The sequence below is a fragment of the Heloderma suspectum genome, chromosome 8 (genome assembly GCF_057233095.1).
Source record: "Heloderma suspectum isolate Gila_16-S chromosome 8, 16-S_ref, whole genome shotgun sequence".
NCBI lineage: Eukaryota > Metazoa > Chordata > Lepidosauria > Squamata > Helodermatidae > Heloderma > Heloderma suspectum.
The window spans coordinates 33,430,156-33,456,978 of NC_139465.1; the positions used below are offsets into that span (position 1 = coordinate 33,430,156).

The 26,823-nt window shown below is 43.3% G+C and overlaps 1 protein-coding gene across 1 annotated transcript in view; it reads right to left on the minus strand.

Moving 5' to 3' along the window:
* Positions 1-26,823, minus strand: part of ADAMTS18 (ADAM metallopeptidase with thrombospondin type 1 motif 18) — a 185,465-nt gene that overhangs the window by 30,930 nt on the left and 127,712 nt on the right. Inside the window, exons 13-17 of the mRNA XM_084811929.1 lie at positions 24,543-24,715; positions 23,102-23,232; positions 19,773-19,896; positions 17,815-18,059; positions 228-369 (exon numbers count right to left, since the gene is read on the minus strand). Of these exons, the coding sequence (XP_084668055.1) occupies positions 228-369; positions 17,815-18,059; positions 19,773-19,896; positions 23,102-23,232; positions 24,543-24,715 (815 nt within the window). The remainder of the gene's footprint in view (positions 1-227; positions 370-17,814; positions 18,060-19,772; positions 19,897-23,101; positions 23,233-24,542; positions 24,716-26,823) is intronic.

Below are 26,823 nucleotides of genomic sequence, written 5' to 3' on the forward strand. Positions count from 1 at the left end.
TGCAGGAATTTGCCGGGGGGATAAATGAGCAGGCAAAGGGTTAAACACCCTCTTTCCACCCAGTGACTTTTTCCTGCAAATGTTCCCTAGCTTCTGCATTAGCATGCTTGTCTGTCTTGTAAGATGAAGCCCTAATTAAAATGTATTATCAGCTGTGTGTGTTTAAAAAAAGAAATGTTGGAAACTACATTTTGGGAAAGCTCAACATTTCTGAGCAGGTTACTCACCCCCGCCACATGTGACTGAACAATCTGAGTGCACCGTCACCCATGAGTAGCTGTGTCCTTTTGTGAATATCTTGTTCTCATTGATCATCTTGGAGAAGGTGTACTGCCAGGCAATGCCAGGATTTTTCCCTTGTAACAGGATCTAAAAGGCACGGAGAGGAAAATACATTATCAAGCCTGAGGCAGAATAATTATACAGTTAAAGATATCACAGAAGCACCCTGATCTTACCAAAGAAGCACTATGATCTTATCATAGAAGCACCCAGTGGGTTCAGATACACTGATGTGCATCTGAAGTTCTCCACCTGCAACCACCACCCATTCAATTGAGGGAGGAAATCCCACACATCAATCCTTTTTTGTATCTTTGGAACCTCCCCTCCCACTGAAGTGAAGGGCCAGCCCACAGGAGCTCCATGGATACACTGGAGCGCTTGAGATAGCCAATTCCTTTAGAGTTAAAAGTGAACCCCACCTCTGTACACATCCCTAGTAATCATTAGAGCTGAGCTAGAAATTGGGGGCTTGGAGAGGTGGATGGTTCCATGAAACTGTACCCCCCCCACACACACACACATACACACACTTACTTTTAATGCCAAGATCAGAAGACACCAGTATGAGGGCAGAACACATTGCTCTCCCTCTGATTTGGCTTCAGACATCATCACAAAGCCAAATCAGAGTGAGGGCAAGGCTTCCTGGCTTCTGGCTGCCCTCTGGAGAGGCCAGGGGAGGACGGTGCTCACCAACAGCCCACAGTGTGTAAGTTAGTCCCATATTTTGCTTGTTTGTGAGCACCAATCATTCAAATGCCCAGTGAATTCACAGCCTGAAAACAGCACTACCCCGCTCCCCTGCCACCCAAATACAATGTGAAAAATTGTATAACATCAAGCTGGAGACACATTTTAAACTACCATAAATAGATTTCCATTATTCATTGATCTGCTAATGCTTTCCTAAATAATTGCTGAGGGGGGGGGGGTGTCCAAATGAAATCAGACTGCAAAAGACATTTCACTACAGAATGAAAGAGAAGTATCTGTTGATTTCAGGAGAGCATTGCAAGTTTCTGAGGTTTGTGTATTGCAACTGGGGGCACTTTGTAAATTACACTTCGTATATTACAACCAGGGGTCATTTTGTATATTTCACCTGGTTGCCCACCCTGATAGAAAGAGATAGTCCTATGTATTGCCTGGGCTCCCCAAAGGAAGGGTGAGATATACATGTAATAAAGAAAGATATCTCTTTCTTTAAAGAGCAGGTCTCCCAGCTCAAATGTACTACACAGAGCCCACACAAGATGACATCTTTTTTTGTGTGTCTAGACATATCTATCTTTTCCAGCATGGGCTATTTAATTTTACACTGTTCTCAATTATGAACTGCACATTTAACCCACACACACACACACACACACACACACAGTCACATGTTTCAATTCAGATAGATAAGAGCAAACTGAAGAAGTTGGATGTAAATTATATTGTCCTCCACAGAAGCCATTTTAGATAATTGTACAGCATGAATTCAGTCTATAAAACAAGGTCTAAAAATGCTGGCAAAGAATTCAACTCGAAATTAAAACTAGGGATGGATGAATCCAACTATTTCCAATCCATGTCACTTCCACAGGTGTACAGTATACCCCAAAGTCCATACTATCCCATTTCCATTTTAATCAGTGATATCTTAAAACAAAAACAAAATTCACATGAAGATTCACATTTAAATACATTTTCAAATAACACGGAAAGCCAGTGTGGTGCAGTGGTTAAAGTGCTGAACTGGGACTCAGGAGATCCGGGTTCTAGTCCCCACTCGGCCATGAAGCTCACTGGGTGACTTTGGGCCAGTCACAGACTCTCAGCCCAACCTATGTCGCAGGGCTGTTGTGAAGAGGAAGAGAAGGAGAACCCTGTAAGCCTCCTTCGGTTCTTTGCAAGGAGAAAAAGGGTGGGATATAGATGTAATAATGATGATGATGATGATGATGATGATGACGATGATGATGATGCATCTATCTGAAAATGTATTTTCTCTCAAAATATGCATTTTTAAATATGCATTTTATGCATAAATAAATAAATAAATATGCATTTAAATATGCATATGCATTTGCATATGCATTTAAATATGCATTTTATGCATAAATAAATAAATATGCATTTAAATATGCATATGCATTTGCATATGCATTTAAATATGCATTTTTAAATATGCATTTTATGCATAAATAAATAAATATGCATTTAAATATGCATATGCATTTGCATATGCATTTAAATATGCATTTTATGCATAAATAAATAAATATGCATTTAAATATGCATTTAAATATGCATTTGCATTTGCATATGCATTTGCATATGCATTTTTAAATATGCATTTTTAAATATGCATCTTTAAACGCTGAGAAGGAATCGTGTGAGAAGTGTGACAGCCAGTGGGTAGCTAAATCCCAATCTATGCATTAGTCCAGGAGGTGCAGATCATGTCAGTTAATATTACCTTCTGCAAAGATCAAAATCCTTAATTCATTTCCTGCTTTTGCCACATATGATTTAGAGATTACAATTTAATTTTCTTTCCTAACTACTCCAATTGCATTGATTGCAGCCAAGTTCAGTGGAAACACTAGCCCCTCTCATACTACATTTAGTTCAATTCAGTTTTATTATCTATAACCCCAGATCACCACAATATAACAGAATTTTTTTTTTACAAAAGTTTAAAAAAATGAACAAATAAAACATAAAGAAAACTAATAATTTGGAACTAATGAACTAAAATTGATGATAAAAAATTCTCTTATACTAATTTCCAACTTTTATAAAAGCGTATGTTAAGCGAACCAAAAACAAAACATACAAGCTAAAATGTTAACGAAATAAACCATCAGTTTTGTCCAATGCAATTTTTTTTTCACCTTCATTATTAAATCTGGTGCAGATTTCGGCTAATGTCGCTAGGATGTCACATTTAAACATTATATTGTCCCGCTAATGCTTATTTCAGAAAACGTAAGGATTTGGCTAACCCCACCACCAACCCCCAGCCTCCAAAAGGGTTACAACAACAATATGATTAATCTTATATCTTCACCATTTGATAAACCTTTAAAATTTTAAAGTGTACACTTTAATTCCATCATAATGGATATTAGCAAAATATGATGAATTGCCAGAAGCAACCCAGTATCACATGAATTAAATCTATGGAGAGATATGAACTCTAAACCAGAGTAGGTGAGATGATAGACTCATGAAAGATCAGCAGTATGGCTGAGATTTAAAAAAATAATAAGAACATTTAATTAATATATTTAAAAGCAGAAGAGGAGATTTTAATCATTCAGAAAATGTACACATTGGGAGGCAAAAGGAGGGAAGCAATAAGTCATGATAATGACAAACCTTAACAGAAATTTACATAAACTCCATTCCATTAACACTGAACATACAACAAATCTGGGTAGCTCGCTATTTACTATTGTATAGAAAAATGTGTTTGTTGCAGCTGGGGTGGTGGTGGTGGTGGTGGTGGTGGTGGTGGTGGTGGTGAAAACGAGGAATGGATGGTATATTTTCCACTCCTGTTAGCCAGATTCTATTTTGGTCCACAAATTCTGGTAGTGATCCAAACCAGAAATATATGAGCTAGTCCAGAAATATGTATCCATCCAGCAAAACTAATAGCTTGGCTTTCTGCTTTATTGCAAGACCCGGGTTTGAGAAACACCTAATATCAGGCAAATGTAAAATAATGTATGAGATTTTATGGAGAACAGGCGTGTAATCAGCCGCTCTCTTGCATCCGGCCACACAGAGAGCAAGAATATGCATACTGTGCACATGTGTGAGACGGACGCACACAAAAACGAAATAATAATATCCAATGATACATCTTTTTTTAAAAAAAAGGTTCAATGACTATTTCATTATGGTCCCTGTTTGTGAAATACATATGCTGCTGGTATTGGATCCAGCAAATAAGAAGGTACTTTACTTGCTCAGAATGAGAACATTTTCTTGCATCAATTCCCTACCTCCTCTATTTCCCCCCTCAAACTTTGCTCTTTACCTTTCCCTCTGAAGGAGCAGGTGTGCAGCTTGGGGGTGGTTCTGGATCCAACATTTTCACGAGAGACTGAGATGACCTCGGTAGCTCTTAGCATCTTTTACCAGCTTCAACTGGTTTGCCAGCTGTAGCTTTTCCAAGAGGGGGATAGCCTGGCGTGGCTACAGTGATCCATGCTCTGGTAATTGATTACTGGATGACTGTAATGTGTTGTATGTATGGCTGTCCTTGAAGATGGTTTAGAAATTGCAGTTAATGCAGAATACTGCAGCTAAGAGTTCTGACTGATTTATTTAGGTGGCGCCATATTACGTCTATCCATATGAAAGGTAATTATCCTCTGGAGTAATATGGATAGATGCAATATGGCTCCACCTAAATAAGTCAAGATATCCATGTAGAGGTAGTGCATGGATATCTTGAGTGGCCTGCAAAGACTGGATGTTCTGAATCTGAGCAAGCAGCCTTGAAGAGGAAGAGATGAAGGAATACCATAGAAAGTAATTGTGTTTCATTCATTCATTCATTCATTCATTTACAGTATTTATATACCGCTCCATATCTAGAACATATTTCAGAGAGGTGAACACACGAAATAAAACAATAACAGAATATAAAGATTAAAACATCAGATTTATACTTTTTTTGTTTATTTTGTTTTTTTAACATAATGACAATAAAAACTGTAACTGGCCAATTAAGGGATGCCTCCTGGAACAGTGCTATTTCCAGGAGGCACTGCTATTTCCTGCTTGACCTCCTGGGGCAGGAAGTTCCAAAGAAAGGGGGCTGCCATGATGAAGGCTCTTCTCCTGGTGGACTCCAATTGGGCCATAGGTCTATGTGGAACCACCAGGAGCAAGGACTCCAATGACCTCAGTGACCAGGCAGGTTGGTAAGGGAGAAGGAGCTCTCTCAGGTATCCTGGTCCCAAGTTGTTTAGGGCTTTGTACACTAATACTAAAACCTTAACCTTGGCCTGGTAGCAGATAGACAGCCAGAGCAGTTCCCTCAGCGAAGGAATTACGTGATAGAAAGGGGCACCTCCCGACAACAGCCAAGCTGCTGTATTCTCCACTAGTTCCAGCTTCCAGAGCCGCCTTAAGGGCAGCCTCACATAGAGCGCATTGCAGTAATCCAGTCTTGAGGTTATTGGCGCCTCTCTCACTGTGGCCAAGCTATCCCTGTCCAGGAGAGGCTGTAGTTGGTGAACCAGCCGAAGCTGGTAACAGGCACCCCGAGCTGCCACAGCCACTTAGGCTTCCAACTACAATGACAGATGTAGGAGTGCCCCCAAACGACAGACCTGATCTTTCAGAGGGAGCGCAACTCCATCCAGAACAGGCAATGAGCCTATCTCCCGGACTCGGGAATCACTCACCCATAGGGCTTCTGTCTTGCCAGGATTCAGTTGCAGTTTATTGGCCCTCATCCAGCCCATTATTGAGTTCAGGAACTGGTCAGGATTCCCTAATTATGGATTCCAGAGCTGCGATCGGCTTGTTCACCTGACTATTTCTCTGGCCCAGACAACGGATGTGGTGAGGAGGAGCAGTAGATGCCAATGCCTACCTGCTCAATGGCTGTCTGCCAGTTAAGCAAGCAAGTGGTAGCAATGAGGAGGAAGAGAAGTAATAGCAGCTGGTGACAATGGCAGTGAGAAGGGGACTCTTTGAGGGAGGGGGCTCATTCAGGGCATCTTTCCCAAAGGCCCTCAAAAACCTGGCACTGGCGCTGCTCCCCACAACAATGGGGGCAAAGGGAGGCTGAATGATGGTTTGGGGTTGGATTTCCTCCACAAATTTCATGAGGGAAGCACTCTTCTTGATGGGATTCCTCACATCTACAGCTTCTCCTCTCTCCTTTTCTCTTGCCGACTTTAAAGAAAACTTAAAGGAGACACGCTTTGCACTCACTCTGGCCTTTTACCCTTGCTCTCATTTCTCCCAAGTGTAAACCCTCATTTGCTACTTCACCACCACCAACAACAACCCTTCAGCTCCTACCTGGCACCAGCATGCAAGAATCACAGGCAGCATATTGGACAAATGCCTGCCCCACCCTCTCTCTTAAAGAAAAAGTATCAATGACCCAATCAATGCAGGGCAACTGGAACTTGAGGCCATGATTTTAATTCACCAGAGGACACTTTGCTAAGGGCCCCCTCAATCCTGGAGCTGGCCTGCCTTGACCCCTGCCTCTTCTGTGGGCCCTTTGGCCCTTCTCTCATAGTCAGCCTGTCCTGCCTCTTCCTGGGATCCAAATAGCTCAATCCATGGCAGCCAGAGACTCTTCTCAACTGCCCTGGGGTGTGTGGGGGAAGCAGAGTATAAATCTTTTAAATAAATGAATAAACCAAAGGCAGACAGAGACTCTGTATACCTCAGCCAATTATTGCTACAACATGCCAGGGTGCATTACAGAATAGACAGCGGATCAAGCATCACAGAGCGTCAAAATGAGGAGCCTGAACTCAGTGTAAGCTGCATCCAGAATACTGCATAATATTTATTTTCCATTATGAAGGCAGAGCTATTGCCAAGATGTCATTTATCAAAGTGACAAGAACCTGCTGATTTAAAACATTATCTCTTCCTACAACAGAGTCAAGTGTTTGGTTAAAAAGCTTTTCCATGGCAATCTAATATCTAACATTGGTGAGTGCCGTCATGTTATTAAAACTACGAATTTGGAAAGACCTCCAGCATTTCAGTCTACTTAACTGGACACATTCCAGGGGCTTCCCAGCCAATTGGCATTTGCTCCCAAATTTACAGCTGGCAAACATCCTCCTTAAACATTTCCAGGTCTTCCACAGAACTGTTTAATGTCTACCTTTTACACACTAACCACCTGACTTTAGACACAACACTCAGCAGCTTTGACCGCAGGGCGCAGAGTTATAAAATTTACAACTTCGAATGTTCAAAAACCACAGACTCGATGGCTAAGATCGGCCAGATCTATTTGGAAAAGCAATACTTTTGCTTAGGGCATAAGAAAGTTAAAACAATGGGCAAACTTATCTCTCTTGAGTAAGTCGTTATTTTATTTTCCTGCTAATTTTGATTTCAAAGTTAAACCAATAAATATTTTAACCAGCTGTGCATCTATTCTCTGTTTTGATTTCCCCCTCTTCCTTGGCTATTAAGGATGTATATGCACCTTTGTGGGTCTGTCAAGCAATTCCTGTTAAATGTACATCAACACTTCCTTTAGACTGTAAACTTCCTATGAAGATCTTAGGTAGTTATCATACATCTGGCTATTAGTGCTAACATGCAATTAATTACAGTGAATAATTGCACACATTCAATGGGGGCTGTTCACAGAATACAGTAACCCACACTCAGTGGTTGAGTGTGGGTTGTTGTTGTTGAAATGTAGGTTGTTTGTTGGACCATGGGTTAGCATTTTGTCTGAACCCAGGACATTTTATGCAGGGTTTTTAACCACCCCGAACAACCCAACAACATACCATGGGTTCTCAAGTGGCTTGTTCAAGAAAACTAAGCCACACTGCATGGTTAACAAGCCACCCTGCAGAAAACGTCCTGGGTTCAGACAACAGGCTAACCCACGATTCAACAAACAACTCACGATTCAACAACAACCCACACTCAACCACTGAGTGTGGGTTAGCATGTTGTGTGAACCGAGTCAATTGATGTTTTAAGACTTGCTGCACCAGCAAATATGGAAGGGTACATACTAACTGATTGTGCCCATGTTAAACAGTATGGCTGTTGTCGTTGTTTTGAGGGATGAGATTCCAGAACAAATCAAGGATGTCAGGAGGTACACAGGTATCAGGAAGCCCACTACATGACACTTTACCAGGACCCCCTTCACACCTGGAGCAAGGCCTATAGGGCACAGTGGAACCCTAAGGATTGGCCTTCCAGTGACGAAATATGAAGGAGTCACAAAGAAGGTAACCCCCTCCCTTCTTGCCAAGAAAGCTGATTTATTTCCAGGAGGTGGGTATTTATGAAGCAGAGCAAAAAGTGCAGAGGTAGAAGGACCTTTCACAGGGGTGACCCTAGACTAGCTGCCAGCAGTGGGCACCCTAAGTGAACACTGCCATAGGCGCCCCTACCCCCAAACCCCAAGTGTAGATCTAAGCTAGGGATGTTGGAAAATTTCATTTGGAGGTTGGAGCTTGGTAGTTTTTTGCTGGCACAGCCCCTTGGACTCTGGCTCGCTCATCCGTGAGCTGGCCTGACTTTGCACGCGCCAAGTCAGGCCAGTTCACAAATTTGGGGGCTTTCTAAAATTTGTGCAAATCATGATCTGTGCAAAATCGTGGCCGTAAATAGCACAATTCATGCAAAACTGTGGGCGTGAATGCTTGAACTTGCACAAATTAGGTGATTTATGCCCACAATTTTGAGCAACCTGCACTATTCATGGCTGCAATTTCGCACAAATCATGATGTGTGCAAATTAAAAAATGTCCAATAAAGTTTGCGGATTTTGGGCACTGACCTGCAGCTTGGCTCACAAATGTGAGCAGAATCAGGGCCATTGTGGGGATCTGTCGGGCCTAAGAAGGGCCAGATTCCTCTGCAACTGACATCCCTAATCTAGGCTGAGGTTTTAGCTAAACTGGGAAACATTTTGCCCCTAATTTCCATGTAATGAAGAGGCAACCCCCCACCCCTCCCCACATTTTCAGAAACAGAAATATTATCATTTATAATAAAACATGCCCAAAGGGATAACCTGGGTTCGGTTGTCTATGCTCTGGAATCTCCAAGTTAGATTACTGCAATGTACTCTATGTGGGGCTAGGGGTGGACGAAAGTCACTTACCTGTCATCGAATCTTGTTCGCGGTGGGGGGGAGGCGCTTCGCTGCTCCCCCCGCGAAATTCAGGCTGGGGGGGAGGCTTCCCGCCTCGCCCGGCCGAAATTCAGGCCAGGGAGGAGGCTTCCTGCCTCGCCCGGCCACGAACTCCAAAGTTTTTTTTTAAAAAAAAAAAAAACGCCCCCGTGATAGGCTATGTGATGATTAACGTAGACTATCACGGCTAGATCTGCAAAGTCAGCCGTGATAGGCTACGTTAATCATCACGTAGCCTATCACGGGTGACTTAAAAAAAAAAAAAAAAGTGCGTACGCTAATGGCGGCCCCCATAGGGAGCCGCCATTCGCGTTCCTTATTTGGTCGCTGTAGTCTACGTAAATCTTTACGTAGACTACAGCGACCAAATAAGGAACGGGAATGGCGGCTCCCTATGGGGGCCGCCATTATCCGTACACGCTTTTTTTTCTTTTCTTTTTTTATGTCACCCATGATAGGCTACATGACGATTTACGTAGCCTATCACAGCTGACTTTGCAAATCTAGCCGTGATAGGCTACGTTAATCATCACGTAGCCTATCACGGGGGCGGTTTTTCTTTTTTTCTTTTATTGGAATGGCGGCGGCGGCAGCTGGTCGAAAGACTGGCTGCTGCTCCCGCCCCGCACGAACACCCGCCGAACCGCCGGCCGGACCCGCCGCCGGGAGGGACATTCGGCAAAGGTAAGTCCCGTCCCGGGGGTGTGTGCGGGGGGCGGAGGGGTGGAGAATTTCTCCCCGAAACTTGTTTGGGGGGCCGAACACGTTGGCGCTCGGCCCCCCGAAGTTTCGGGGAGAAATTATCCGCCATCCCTATGTGGGGCTGCCTTTGAAGACGGTTTGGAAGCTGCAGTTCGTGCAAAATGCAGCGGCCAAATTGCTAACAGGGACCAGAAGGTCCAAACATATAAGACCAACTCTGGCCCACTTGTACTGGCTGCCTATATGCTTCCGAGCTCAATTCAAGGTGCTGGTTTTAACCTATAAGGCCCTATATGGCTTGGGACTGCAATATCTGATGGCACACCTCTCCCGAAACGAACCTACCCATACACTACGTTCAGCATCTAAGGCCCTCCTCCAAGTGCCTCCTCCAAGGGAAGCTCGGAAGGCAGCAATGAGGGAGACGGCCTTCTCAGCGGTGGCCCCCCATCTGTGGAACAAGCTCCCTGATGAGGTCTGCCTGGCGCCAACACTGTTATCTTTTAGGAACCAGGTTAAGACCCATCTCTTTTCCCAGGCATTTGGCAGTGCATGATGAGTTTTAATAGGTCCCGGATTTGTCTGTAGTTATGACTGATAGTTCAATGTTGTTTTTAGTTATATGTTGTTTGTGTATATTGTCTGTGTGCTTTTATGTGCTTTTTTGTAAATGGCTTTTAAACTTTTTATATTGTATTTTATGTTTTAACTTCTGTAAATTGCCCAGAGAGCTTCGGCTATGGAGCAGTATAGAAATGCAATAAATACATAAAGAAAGAAATTAAAGAAAGAAAGAAAGAAAGAAAGAAAGAAAGAAAGAAAGAAATTGTGTGTGTGTGCACGCATGCGGCGTGTGTTTGTTTGTTTTACTAAGCACTGTATCAGCACAGAGGGTCTGATAAAAACAACAAATTACCACAGCCTTGCAAGGAGGGTCCCTGGAAGAAGGGTCCTGGTTGCATCCTTGGGGCAACATGGCCAACAAGGCGCTGAGGGCAAAGAAAGCGGCTGCTCTTGGGGAGGCCTCTCACTCCCTGCCTCCAACTGCGAGCAGCAGCAGAGCAGGAGATTACCCTGCATTGCCTGAGGGATGACCAGGTCCAAAAGGCAGGCAGGTGGGCGGCCTGACTTAGCCCTACCATTCCCAGTTAATCCCTCACTCTCCTTCACAGCCTTGGTCATATTCCCTCCGTACCTGCATGGGAATTGAAATAACGACATCGTAGTTGTTTTATTTGTATTTCTTTTGCTCGAATGTGGTACCCCACTTAACTGGGAGCCCTAGGCGACCACCTAGTTCGCCTGTATGGACCGGCCGCCCATGACCGTTCACAGTGACTGTGGGGCATGGTCTGAAAAACTGGCTTCAGATGCTTCACTGAAGAAGGGAATGCTAATTTCTGCTTGCATATACAGAATGATTTCTTGAACTCCAGGACAGGAATGGTTTATATGCTTTGCATTTTCTAGAAGGTATTTTAAAAGCAATCTTTAAAATTACATGAAAAATGGAGAGTTCACCCAAACCCACTAAGAGCATTGACAAGAAAAGGTAGCCTTTGAAAGGTCCTCCTATGATCTCATCCTTTCTTCAGGAGGCTTATATTTGTCATGATATGCGTTTTTCACTCTCTCTTCTTTTGTAAACATCATGTGCTAAATGCACCCGTTTTAAGGATACAGCCCATCTAATCTCTTTCACTTAAGCGGAACTCTTTTATCCTTTACATTAAATTTACATCTGTATCCCATAAGCAAGGCTTTGCTCTGTCCAACACATACTCTCTTCAGGGGAAATCAGAGCTAATTTATCATCTAGTAGCTAATAATAAAAGTAAAGCTTTCGAATTCCATGCTGGCTTTCACCCAGTGGCTGCTAAATGATCAGTAAAGTCCTTCCACCTGGTTTCCTTCCTCTATTTTCCCCGTCAACAAAGAGTGGAGGAAATGATTTATCAATTTTAATTAATCATCTTTTCCTGCTTTGAGGATATCCGATAGGTTCCTTTTTCTGAGTGATTGCCACTTTGTTAAGTGTTCCATCCATCTCTTACATGTTGCAGTAGAGATAAACACATCGTATTTTATGGGGATTTCATAATTCCCTCATTCAGTATCAGTCAGCTTTGTGGAAAGCTGCAATATTTCCATTAATTCTGTGACAGGTCATAATAATAATAATAATAATAATAAAAACACCCTCCCTCCCCACCATCCAACAGTTTCAAAAGATGGAAGCAGGTGTTTTTCTTACTAGGTGGTGGTGGTGGTTGCTATCATCATCATTATTGAACATTTCTAGAGTCATGCCATAAATTTTATTTATTTATTTATTTAAAATATTCCTTGGCCACCTTTCAGGGGAGAAGCCCTCCCAAGGCAGCTTTCAACAATAAAATACATAAAAACAGTTATAATATTCAAAGTGATAAGAACATAAAAACAATATAAGCCAACAATTAAAACAGCAAATAAAACCAACAGTGATGTTAACAGCAGAAGTAGCAGTCATATTAATAGAAGGCCAAGGTAAAATAATATGTTTTCAAGGCCTTCTTAAAAGTCTGCAGTGATGGGGCATGGCAGACCTCCAATGGCAGCTTGTTCCAAAGATGTGGGGCCACTGCAGAGAAGGCCCTCTCATGTGTGTTCACCCACCTGACTGCTCTCACAGGTGGGCAAATCAGAAGGGCCTCTCTTTCTGATCTTAAAGTGCAGGCAGGCTGATATGGGTGTAGGTGGTCCTTCAAGTAACTTGGTCCCAAACCATTTAAGGCTGATATCAAGCTGATATCCCAGGCTCAAACTACACCTTAAGATGGCTTCCACTACTCTTTTCCTTTGCATTTGATTTTAGCAGTGTGGAGCAGGCTGCATCTGAGCAGAAGAAACATGCATGGGGGAGAGGCTGTTTAACCCTTCCCCACTGTCACTTTTATTTCAAACTCACCCTCCCCAAGCTGCTTTTTCACCCCCACAGGGGGAAAGATACTGGGTCTTCACTTCTTCAGTTAAGCCGCCTCTCCCAGACCACCCTTCTCCTTTTTAGATGCAGCCTGTCCCAGTTTGCTTTGGATTTAAAAGACAGACAGACAGACAGGAAGAAGAAAACTCACAGGGATTCTGTATAATATGTACTTTGAGCCTAACTTGGATTGTGGCTTCATGCCCTTTTCTTCTTTCTACAACCATGATTTCTAAGGCTGTGCCACCATTCAGGCAATGATGAACCCACAATAAGTTTTTTCCTTGTCCAAAGCCATCACCACCCTGCAATTCTTTGAACAAGTTCTATAAATTAAAACCAGATGACCTTAAATTACCTATGCCAGAATCTCAACAAAATGTTTTAGTGTTAAGCATTTAACTGGATTACATTTTTTAAAAAAGTCTCCAGCATGTCTCCACTTAAGATGACACAACTACATTACCAAAACCATATGTGAAAAGCTGCTATTAATTTACAATGGCAGATGATCATTGTCCTATCACATAGCTATTATTTTGGTCCATTTTTTCCCCTTCAGCCAGAATCAGCCTATTTTTGCAGAGTTAGGCTCAGAATCCACTAAGATGCTGTGTTTTTGTTATATCAGCTTTCACAGGCTTCGGTCAGCTCACAATCAGCAAGGTGTACATAGTGTATGCTTTTGACTTCAGGAAGCATTCACAAGCAAAAGGATTCCCATGTTTACTGCCTACTTTGGCTTCCCAAGCATCCACAGTCTAAGGTGTAATGATGGTAGTGGTGGTGGTGGTCGTAGTGGAGAAGAGGAGGAGGAAGAGGAAGAGGAGGAGGAAGAGGAAGAGGAAGAGGAGGAGGAAGAGGAAGAGGAAGAGGAGGAGGAAAAGGAAGAGAAGGACTTCAGAATTGCAACCTAATAGCACAATCATATGCATGTCTATTCAGACCCATTGAATTCAATGGGATTTATTCCACTGAATAAATATGCAGCCTGGATCGCCATGTCAATGCTATTGTTGTTGCTGATGGTGACGTCATTGTCATCGTTATCTTGTGAGTAAGCCACACTGAATACAGTTGGACTTACTTCCAATTAAACATGCATAGGATTGTGCCTTTAGTGTTTCAAGTGCTTCATAATATCAATTATAACTCAGTAATCTTTAAAAGAACCATGTAAGGTACATGAGAATTATTAGTAGTAGTATTAGTATTATTAACATGTATATCCCACCTGTTTTCCTCCTTAAGGAACCCAAGGTGGCATACATAATCCTCCTCCTCATTTTATCCTCACAACAACAACCCTGTGAGGTAGGTTGGGCTGAGAGTCTGTGACTGGTCTAAAATCACCCAGTGAGCTTTATGGCTGAGTGGGGACTAGAACCCGGATCTCCCGACTCCCAGTCCAATACTCTAGCCACTACACCATGCTGGTTATGTATCTCGGTAACATTGATCAGTGTGATGCTCTTTAGATAAGACAGCATCAAGTTTGAAGAATGGAGAGTTCCAGTGCCTTCCCCTACTTTGCCTCTATTCTCTACCTACTGAGAACCAATCACCTGCATAATCCTACCTGGCTTGTGTTTCATGGTCACACTACAGTGTAACAGAATGTTGAGGATGTGGGACAGAATACTGAGAAATGGCCATGTCTCTGTGCATTTGCCAGAAGGTCTGAAAGGGGCACCTGTGAGCATAGAGCTGTACAGCCATAGGCAACTCCATGCTATCAGGAACCCTGTGTGATCACAGGGTGCAGGCACCTGTGTGGAAGCACCTGTTGTAGAGGTGCCTATGTATGTACAACTGGAGGTATGTGCTATGTGCAACCATCTAGCTAATATGAGGAAGTTGGGATGGGGCCAACAGGACCCAATGATGCAGAGCAGGTCCAGTAGATGCGGTTATCACTCCTCTCTCCATGCATTTTCTGTACTCTCTGAACTGACCCACTTCTTGTTTCTGTCCTTATACTGTCTCCTATTTACTGTCCATAGACTTTGTGAAACAAAGCCTCTCTACATGGACCTCAGGCTCTTATCCTCATTCCACTTCTCTTGGTTTCAATGACGCTTCCCTGCCTTTGCAAGCCTCTCCTGGTTACCCGGCCCAGACAACCTAGTGACCTGGTCCCCCCTGCTCCTATATTCCAATTCCACCTTATGAGAATTGATCTCAGTCTGATTCTCTGACAAAGATTCCCTTTGGCCTTAGTTTATGATGCCTCAGAACTCCTCTCATATTTGATACCTGGTCTGAAATGCATAGATATCCTGAGTGGACTGCAAAGATTGGATGTCCTGAATCTGAGCAAGCAACCTTGAAGAGAAAGCGATGAAGAAATGCCATTGAAAGTAGTTGTGTTTACTTTATTCCCTGATTATGGAGTCCAGACTTTATTTCTATGGATGTGGAGAATCCTTGCAGAAACCTTGCTAGACTTATTTAAACTCTTGGTCTGCATTCAAAAATTTGAAGAGAAAAGCAGATCTCAAAGGTGCAGAGAAAGGGACTGATTGGTTTAATGTATTTCAAGTCTTGTGACTCCTCTTCAAGAGGAACTGGCTTAATCCAAAGGATAAGTGGTAATGCAGCCCTATACATTTCTACTCAGAAGTAAACCCCACCAAGTTCAATGAGATGTACTCCAAAGTAAGTGCGTACAGGATTGCATGTTGAATGTTACTCTGAGATTGTATAGGGAATTATTTTAGTTATCCTTTAAACAGATTTCAACCTGTTGCACCTATCAGGGCTGAGTTATAGGCAGTGGTCTGAGGTAGGCTGGAAACCAGAAACTGTGGGATGAAGCCAGAGGTCTGGACTGAAGAGTGAGTCAGGATTGAGGGACAAACCAGGACTCGGATGGCCAAATACAAAAGAGCTCCTGCATGTCTCATAATTGTTTAGAAGAGGGGAATTCAGCAGGTGAAGGTTTCATGGCAAACTACACCTGCTGAAATTCCTAAGAACATCAGAACATAAGAAGAGCCATGCAGGATCAGACCAAGGGTCCTTCTAATCCAGCATTCTGTTCACTCAGTGGCCAAACAGCTGCCCATGGGAAACCCACAAGCAGGACATGAGTGCAACAGCACCCTCCCGCCCATGTTCCCCAGTGTACATAGGGATACTCTGATACTAGAGCCACCAGGACTAGTAGCCATTGATAGCCTTCTCCTCCAGGAAGGCTATCAGTGTTCTGCATCTGGCCACCTTAAGCAGGAGGCAGGAGAAAATAGCAAGCCAGCAGTCAGGAATAATAGACAATCAAAAGATAAAGGTACATGCCAGAATTCAGGAATACCTTGTTGTTCAACTGTAACTTAATGGTAGGGTCCAATGATCAGCCTGGCTAAGTAGGGACAGTCCAGGGCCTGAGAATACTAACCTGCCTATATGCCGTAGTGGATGGCAACAAATGTTACCACCATGACCACTTTATATAATTCTGAAATATATTTTCCTACATGTATTGTATGGTTTCTAGTTACTAAAACCCCTATTCATCAATAAAAACCCACAACAGTACAGTCTTGTGGCATCTTAAAGACTATCACGTTTATTGTGCCACTCATCTCTTTCTTGGTTTTGCTGCACTGACTAACACAGCTACCTTTGTGCTAGTTGTCCATCACAGTGGTGTTGGTATATCAATCAAAATTCAGGGGGGTGTTCTAACAGGAACTCATGGGAGAATAAAATAGACTGTAAAAGCAAAGAGCTGTTCTTCCAAATACACTGAGAAGCTAAGGCTAGAAATGTTGTTTGGCCCTTAAGTCAGGCAGAAATGTCTGGCAATGTCCATGTGCTATATAATCCATAGCTAAGTTAATTTTGTAATTTGGTTAGTTATTCAGATTTTAGCTTATGTGAACAGAGCTTCCACTCCAAAGTGAGTCCTTTGTGGGTAGGGATTTTCCTGCAGAGCAGAAGGTTAGAATCACAGAATCATAGGATAGTAGGGTTGGAAGGGGCCTATAAGACCACCATGTCCAACCCCCTGCTCAATGCAAGAATCTCAGGTTGCAGGTTTAAGAATTGTGAATGGAGTTTGATTCTTGGCACCACTGGATTTGGAGGAATGGGGGCATAGCTAAGTGGTAGGAAACATATTTTGCATGCAGACATCCCACTTTCAAACCCTGGTATCTCCAGTTATCTCATGGAGAAAAAGTGGGAAAGACCCCCTGTCTGAGGCCCCCACTGCTAGTGAGAGTAGACAATAGTGGGCTACATGGACCAATGGTCTACAAGTCAGTATAAGCCGATGTCAAATGTTCATGCACTCCCAATAATACAAGGCACTATGTGATGTTAAATTACATTCCTAGTATCTCATCTTTATATTCTTCTCCTGGTATTGATAAGTGTCCCTACATCATTAATACCATCTTACACTGCACTGTGGAACTGAAGGATGTCTTGGTAGATGAGACGATATCACTATGTCCTGAAATGCAAAAATAATCCTCCTAGTAAATGCATTTTCTGTCTGCATCTTTTGATTCACAAAGTATGTTGTGAACTTTGGGAAGGTGTTTGCATTCCAGTTCATGCATATGTTTGGGAAGTGTGGATTTGAAGCTGGGTTTGCTAAAACACGAACCCAACTAATTTCTTACCCATTCCTATTTGTGACTGGCTCGTTGGGCATGACGTGAGGATCTAGATCAGTGTGCATATGACTGACTTCATTATACACTCCAACTGTCTCTAACTGCCCTTCTTTTCTGACCCTCCTAACATGTAGTTCTGCCTTACTTGATGCAACTGACATCTCTCTGCAAATCTGAAATGAATTAACAGGCCTTTGTAAACGAGTATTAAAACTCTTACTCTTCTAGCATGACTTTGCAAACAGGACCATGACTCACTCTTTACACAATTTAACCTGTTGGACAGATACTGCACCAGCCTAAACCGGTCATTGGTAATTCTCAAACAGACATCAAGGATACAATTAAAAAAGTAAGCTTACTTCAAACACAAGTGTCTCATTAGTTGGCCCAGATGCAGAAAGCCTCTCTGGGTGGTTAAAAGAGCGCTGATAGTCAAACATTGCCCCAGCAAAGTAGAGTTTCCCAGGCCAGTCAATTGTCCAGTCTTTGGTTAGGTAATATTTCTTGTTCAAGTTGCGCACTGCAAGGTAGCTGCTGGACATTTGCAACTCCTGGATTTCAATACTGCGAGCTCCTGCTGGAATCGTAACGATGGGGTAATAATCTAAATCAAGGGAAAGTGTAGTGTTTTATTCTGGTTGGAAGGTTAGCACCCTCTTTTATTCAAAGTACCACAGGATCTTCTCTATTAGAAATGTTAATAACAATAATCCCAAATTATGACATGATTGGTTCTGCCCTACTAAGTGATATGGAACCCAAAATTTGGAGAGAGATTCAGCAGAGGGGAATGTTGAAAGCATACCTACTTATGGCTACCAAGTGGGTTCACGGCAAAGGCAAGGGTTGAACCAAGGACTTCTTCAACTGGAGAAGGCTATAAGTCTTTTAGCCACTTGGCTACCATTCCTATAAGTGCCACAGTATGTGTCATGTGAGCTCTGCTATGTTTCCCACTTACAAATTTCCAAACATTGTAAGATCACAGAGAGTGAGGCTCTGGGAAAATGAACAAGAAGAACCAAAGCAAAATTTCCTTTGGACTGGTTCACATGTGCCAGTTTGCTATTTGAAGGGCTGTTACATCGAATGGTGACTCGTGTGTAAATGAGCCACCACAGATGAAAGGGCATGAATAAGACTTCCAATGTCTCCTCACTCTTCCTTAAACATAATGGGTTGGATTGAGACTGAGTTAGTTGCATTCAGTTGCATTTTAAATCAGTGGGAACTAAGCAGTCACGACTGTCACATTGATTTCCATAGGACCTAAATTCAAGTAACTCAGTCTGGATCCAACTCAATGTTTTTCACACATGGGGTCCCTTCATACATTCAACTATCGGTCATCAAATGAATGTCAATGGGTGAATATATTTGTGAGCTGGCTCTTTGGTGCCATCCTGCTTTCCTCCTTACCACCCTTTTCCAGTATGGGAAGTCAGGAAGGAGAAGATGAATTAAATGGCACCACTGAGGTGGGCTTTCCCCTCTCCAGCACTTAGAAGAACATACAGCGAGCCCTGCTGGATCAGGCCAAACACCCATCTACTCCAGCATCTTGCTTCCCACACTGGCCACTCAGAAGCTTCCAGGAAGCCCTCAAGTAATTGGTCTCCCCTGCTGCCCCCACTCCTGAAACTGGTATTCAGTGTAATCCTATCAGTGTAATCCCTGCCCTAAATAGTTTGAGGCCAAGGTTATCTAAAGGACCACTGCCCTCCACCCATATGAAGCATCCAGAGACTGATCCTTGGATGTGGACCTGCTCAGTGTGCTAGCACATTGGAAGTACAATGGATGGGGACACAGGAATGGCCTTTTCAGTAGTGGCACCCTGTTTTGGGAACTTATTGCTTTGTCCCATTCACCTGTGCTCTACTGCCCATTTGTAGGCATAAAGTCAAGATGCTGTTGTTCCAGTGAGCATTTGGCTTAGGTCAGTGCATGGAGTCTGTACCTGAAGCTGCATTATATTAATTATGACAGCTGATGTTATAATATCTTTTGATGCTGTCTAATAAATTTTTGCTAATTATTTTGATTTCCTGGTTTTTTAATGTGAGATTGGCTTGTATAGTATTAATGCACTATTTTATTTTATGACTCTTAGCCATCTTGGAGGGCCATTGGGTCAGGAAAAATGGGATAAATTATCTTGATAAACAAACAAATGATATGCTGGATCTAATTCCTACATGTACCTCTAACTCATACCTCAGTTTTCAACTTCAGGAATCCTGAACTACAAGTAGTCTTGTAAGGAGAAAATACCAAGAAATACTTGGTTAATTGTCACAAGGAATGGTTTTCTTACCATTCATTTTATGCTGAGTCAAATAATGGCCTGAGAAGAATGTGCATGTAGAATTGTCTCCTTTGCAAACTCCACAAGCATCCAAAACAGCTTTGGATCCAAGCCGACGATCGCACCCTACTTGCTGCAACAAAGAAAGTATGAGTGAAAGAGGGTACACAAAGGAACAGCTGCCTTTTCTATAAAGGGAAGATTGGTTGTCTGTTGCTCTCCCCGCTCCCCCTAAAAATTAACTTATGACGTGATCTTGCCCTATCTTCAAAAAGGGCAAAAAGGAGGAACCTGGGAACTATAGACCAGTCAATCTGACATCAATCCCTGGGGAAATTCTGGAGCAGATTATAAAGCAATCAATCTGTAAGCACCTTGAAAACAATGCAGTGATTACTCGAAACCAACATGGATTTGTCAAGAACAAATCCTGCCAGATGAATCTGATCTCATTTTTTGATCATGTAACCTCCCTTGTGGACTGTGGGAATGCTGTGAACATAGTATACCTAAACTTTAGCAAAGTTTTTGACAAAGTGCCCCATGATATCCTGATTAGCAAACTAGCTCAAAGTGGGCTAGATGAAACAACGATCAGGTGGATCCACAGCTGGCTATAGAACTGGACTGCAAGAGTGCTTATCAATGGGATCTTCTCAAACTGGGGAGAGGTAATGAGCGGGGTACCACAGGGCTCAGAACTGGGCCCAGTGCTCTTCAACATTTTTTATTAAAGACTTGGATGAGGAGGTGCAGGGAATGCTGATCAAATTTGAAGATGACACAAAATTGTGTGTGTGGGGGGGGTATAGCTAATACCCTGGAAGACAGAAACAAAATTCAAAGTGAGCTTGATAGACTGGAGTGCTGGGCAGAAAACAACAGAATGAAATTTAATAGGGATAAATGCCAAGTTCTGCACCTAGGAAAAAGAAACCACATGCACAGTTACAAAATGGGGGATATGTGGCTCAACCACACTACAAGTGAGAAGGATCTTGGAATTGTTGTAGATCACAAGCTGAATATGAGCCAACAATGTGATGTGGCTGCAAAAAAGGCCAATGCTATTTTGGGCTGCATTAATAGTAGCATAGCTTCCAAATCCCGGGAAGTCCTAGTTCCCCTCTACTCAGCACGTGTTAGGCCTCATCTGGAATACTGTGTCCAGTTCTGGGCACCACACTTTAAGAAGGATGCAGACAAACTGGAGAGGGTTCAGAGGAGGGCAACAAAGATGATCAGGGGACTAGAAACAAAGCCCCATGAAGAGAGACTGAAAGAACTGGGCATGCTTAGCCTTGAGAAGAGAAGACTGAGGGGAGATCTGATCGCTTGAAAGGTTGTCACAGAGAGGAAGGCCAGGATCTCTTCTTGATCATCCCAGAGTATAGGACACAGAATAATAGGCTCAAGTTACAGGAAGCCAGATTCCGGCTGAACATCAAGAAAAACTTCCTGTTAGAGCAATATGACAATGGCACCAATTACCTAGGGAGGTGGGGGGCTCTTCCACACTGGAGGCATTCAAGACGAGGCTGGACAGCCATCAGTCAGGGATGCTTTGACTTGAACTCCTGCACTGAGCAGGGGGTTTGACTAGATGGTCTTGTAGGCCCCTTCCAACCCTAATATTCTATGAGTCTATGATTCTATGACCTTATACCAGGGGGGTGCAACTTCAGGGGCCTGGGACCATTCCCCCCACCCAGGCCGCATTCCATGGGGTACCAGAAAAAACCTGCCAGTTTGCCAACAATTTTTGGTGGTAAACTGCTTAGGAAGCCTAAATTGGCCAGATCTCATAGAATCATAGAATCATAGAATAGTAGGGTTGGAAGGGGCCTACAAGGCCATCGAGTCCAACCCCCTGCTCAATGCAGGAATCCAAGTCAGAGTATCCCTGACAAATGGCTGTCCAGCCTCGTCTTGAAGGCCTCCAGTGTGGGAGAGCCCACCACCTCCCCAGGTAATTGGTTCCATTGCCGTATTGCTCTGACACTCAGGAAGTTTTTCCTGATGTTCAGTCGGAATCTGGCTTCCTGTAACTTGAGCCCATTATTCCGTGTCCTGCACTCTGGGATGATCAAGAAGAGATCCTGGCCTTCTTCTCTGTGACAACCTTTCAAGTACTTGAAGAGTGCTATCATATCTCCCCTCAGTCTTCTCTTCTCAAGGCTAAACATGCCCAGTTCTTTCAGTCTCTCTTCATAGGGCTTTGTTTCCAGTCCCCTGATCATCTTTGTTGCCCTCCTTTGAACCCTCTCCAGCTTGTCTGCATCCTTCTTAAAGTGTGGTGCCCAGAACTGGACACAGTACTCCAGATGAGGCCTAACCAGTGCTGAGTAGAGGGGAACTAGTACTTCCCGGGATTTGGAAGCGATGCTTCTATGAATGCAGCCCAAAATAGCATTTGCCTTTTTTGCAGCCACATCACATTGTTGGCTCATATTCAGCTTGTGATCGACAACAATTCCAAGATCCTTCTCGCTTGTAGTGTGGTTGAGCCACGTATCCCCCATCTTGTAACTGTGCATTTGGTTTCTTTTTCCTAGGTGCAGAACTTGGCATTTGTCCCTAAGACTGAGCCAAAGTAGGAATTGAGCACCTCTGCCTTTTCTTTGTCCTCTGTTATCATTTTGCCATCCTTATTTAATAGCTGAACAACCATTTCTTTCCTCTGCCTTTTACTATGCACGTAGCTGAAGAAAGCCTTTTTGTTGTTTTTAGCATCCCTCGCTAACCTCACCTCGTTCTCCGCTTTAGCCTTCCTGACGCCATCCCTGCAATTCTGTGCTACCTGCCTGTACTCTTCCTTTGTTACTTGGCCTTCTTTCCACTTCCTATATGTGTCCTTTTTTGTTTTCAGGTCATCCCTAAGCTTTTTGTGAAGCCACATTGGCTTCTTCTGTTGTCTTCCACCTTTTCTTCTTGTTGGAATTGTTTGTGATTGTGCCTTACAAGTGATTTCAAGTGAGATTTGGCCATTTTACACTTCCGTAGCAGTAGCAAACCACTATTTACTACTGCTGTGGAAGCCAAATTTCAGCAGAAATTTGGGTTTCAACCGAGAATCGGTGGCAAGCTGGCAATGCTTTGGCAGGCTGCACCAGGAAGCAACAATGGCCTCATGTTGTCCACTCCTTCCTTATTTTGACTCCATCCAATGGTCCATATGGGCCAGGCTCCGCTTGTCAGCAATTCTCCAAGATCAAACATCTTTGCCAGCTCTGCCACTTGGATTCTTTAACCTGAGACCTTCTTCATGCAAAGTACATGCTCTGCCACTGCACTGTTTCAAAGCATTGTGATGGAGAGAATTGTCAGCTTAATCTTACTTCACAAATCCCATCAATGCACACGTCATCTCTGTATGGGGAGCAAGGGGTTCCATCTTTCACTCGGTTGGACATTGCAAAGAAAAAGTCAAAATCTTCTGCTGTGCAGTAGAGTTTGCAGCGATCTTCCTCTGAAAAGACATGAAAAGGGCCCATTATACATTATAGTGTGGACGGATGGACGGATGGACGGACGGATGGACGGATGGACGGACGGGTAGACAGACAGACAAACAATGTTGATGTTCCATCCTGGAGCCTGCTGGCAACACAAGGAAGAAAATGGATAGAAGAAGCCAGAACACTTGTTTGGACAATCATACTGTTTTGGAATAGCCTACAGAGTGGATGAAATCTCATCAGTGTTAAAATACCTTCTCTGCATTCCAGTTTGTTTCTAGGCATGAGACCAGGTGCTAGGTCTAAAACCATAGATAGATGGACAACCTTCTCTCATAGGATTATGCCTAGTAGAATCATCCGCTGTGGCCATGGCCAGCAAGGGTGGGGGGGCACGGATGTCCTGTCTTAGAAAGTTAGGCATGTGATAACCAGGGATAGGGTCTTTCCTGTGGTGGCACCTTGAGTGTGGAACACCCTCCCCAGAACTATAATAATAGTACTTAATACTTAAAATGTGAATAGCGCTTTCAAGTGTTCAGGATTACATACATTATGAAGTTGTAATCGTTACAACAAACGCACAGGAAATAGTTAAGCTATGGAATTTGCTAACACAAGACATAGTAATGGCCACCAATTTGTATGACTTTAAAAGGGAGTTAGACAAATTCATGGAGGAGAAGTCTGTCAATGGATATTAGTCCTGATGGCTATATGATACCTCCAGGATCAGAGGCAGTATGCCTATGTACACCTGTTGCTGGGGAACATGGGTGGGAGGGTGCTGTTGCACTTATGTCCTGCTTGTGGGTTTCCTGTGGGCAGCTGGTTGGCCACTGGACTAGATGGACCCTTGGTCTGACCCAGCATGGCTCTTATGTTCTTAAACCTTTAAGACAAGTCAGTATTATTATCCACCATATTGCAGATGGGACTACTGAGGCCAAGAGAAAGTGTCCTACCTAAAAGGCACCTAATGAGTTCATGGCAGAGGTGAGATTCAAACTGGGGACTTCCTGATTCACAGCTCAATTTCTTAGTCACTCCACTACACCAGTTCTACTTTAATATCTCTTTTTGGCCTTTAGATGGCAATTCAAAACAGTTTTGTTTGCCTGGGCTTTTCGTTTTTCTCCACTGCTGTCGACTTTTTCTTTTTCTTTTTTGCTTGTTTTCCATGTGGGATTTTATTGGAGATTATTTTAATCTTTTGCAAACTGACTTGAGGGTCTGTGGTGATGGTAAGGCAGGATATCAGATTTTCAAATAAATCATGCAAGGCCTACAAGAAATTAGTCTGGTGCTGTTAGTGGCTTACCTTCCACTTTTGTGTAGGGTTTCCATTTGTAGTACCATCCACGGAAAGGCTTGCTGTTGTATTCTGCACACTGCTGGGCACGGAACTCGGGGCTATTAGATGCACACAGCTGAACACTGCAAAGTTGATAAATGCGACTTGAGCCCTGACAGAACTTGCCACCATACTGAGGCCTTCAAAGAAAAACACACACCGTGTTTTTTGTTTTGTTTCTTTCTTTCTTTCAATACCAAACACTGAGTAGGTGATCAACTGTTAAATGCATTAACATCAAATCAGCTTCTAGAGTTTAAGAAAAACACCAAACACCAAATCATTCTAATTCAAAAAACTTTGCATCAGATCCTGGGTTCCACTTCATTCACTAAAACAATGGAGCTAGTATATGCCATCCAATAACGTCCTATAAATCAAGCAAAAATGATCCATTATCTGAGAAGTTGCTTGTGGAATAAAATCTCTCATCAACCAGAAAATACTCCCTTATCCTGCATATATATTGGGTTTATCTTATCTTCCATGGCTAGGATTCAAAGTGGCCCCTGAACCCATGTGCAAACATATGAATCCAATCACAATTTCCTAATCCAATCTCAGATCTCCAAACATTCTATTTTATTTTTACTTAAAAGCAGCTGTGTGTGTGTGTGTGTCCCAATTTGATTGGAGTAGTGATTCTGGAAAAATACCCCCCACATTTCTTTGATTGAAATTACTTCTCAGTGCTGTTATTTGCTATGCTAAGGAAAGCATTGTTTTCTGCAGCAGGAGAAATCCAAGTTTCAACGGGGGCACAATTTATATCATGGAAACAGTGCAGGATCACATCCCACCTACATCAATACCACTAGTCCAATCAATTCTGGCTCTTGTTAGGTAAAAATGAAAACATTAGGCGATCTAATTACTGATTTCACAGATCTCATAGGTTTTGGCTCACGTTGCAAAGCATTTTAAAAGCTAATGGCGATTATGCCGCTGAAAGTAGGGCTGAATGGACTCATCCCTGTCTGGTCCCATCAGGTGATCAATGAGCCACCCTTGCTGCCTGCCCATGCAAGGTATGGGATGGCTATGGGATGGCTTGGCAACCACCCGGGATGTGCTGTGGAGCCATCCGTTGCCTTACCAAGTTGCTATTGTGTGTAGAAATTGGTTACTTCAGCAAATCTAATGTTGTTTCTATGGCTGCCTTAAAAGGGCCATGACTCAACATTACAGGGGTAAAGGGCCCTTTATGCCTGTAATGTTGAGTCAGCACCCCTTTAAGGCAGCTGTAGTAGGGATGTGCGAACGCACCCCCATCTGGGTTCTCTGGACACCCGCCCAGCCCCTGCCCCCACTTGCCAGTCCCCAGACTGCTCTTGAGCCCCTCCCATCCTCGGTGAGCAGCCCGCACTCACCCCAGTGGCCTTGTCGAGCTCCGTGGTCGCCATTTCTTAAAAAATAAAATGGCGATCATGAAAATTTGCGTACTCATGAAAATGTGCATTTTTGCGAATGCGCATATTTGTGTATGCGTGAAAATGCATATTTTTGCAAATGTGCATATTTACTATGTGTAAAAATGCGCACTTTCACAAAAAATGTGCATTTCATGCATGTGCAAATATGTACATTTTTGCGACCGCAATTTTATTTTTCAAAAAATGGTAGCTGTGGAGCTCGACAAGGCCAACGAGGTGAGTCCAGGCCACTCAACAAGCACAGGCAGGGGACAAGTGGGGGCAGGGTCTTGGTGAGCAGGGCTCAGGGGTGTGGGCAGGGGGGGTTCCACTGGATGGATTCCCAGATGGAATCAGGCACTTGCACCATTCCTAAGAGGTAGATACAGCATTAGACTTGCAGAAGTAACCAAGCCACAATTTCTGCACACAATGGCAACTCAATAAGGCAACAGATAGGCAGAGCACTTCCCTCCAGTTGCCAAGTGGGCAAGTGAGCCCACCGTAGCCTGGCGAGTGGGGTCTGGGTGGTTGGGGGGGTCAGATTCTACCCCCTCTTTGGACTCTTTCACCATCCCTAGCTGAAAGTGGCCAAAGATAACTTGGCTTGACTGGTCATTGCACTTCTATATGTCATACAATTGGTCCTGGACTGGCCTAAGCAAGCTCTTCCATGGGTCTGATTACATATAGGGATGCACAGCTTTTGTTAAATCCATTACATCTGTGTTTCACAGATGGCCAGGCATCTTTCATTCCATTGTCCGCTCATTGACAGCCTCTGATTTTTTTAACCAGAATTTCATTCTACTAGCGTAAATCACATTAGTGCTAAT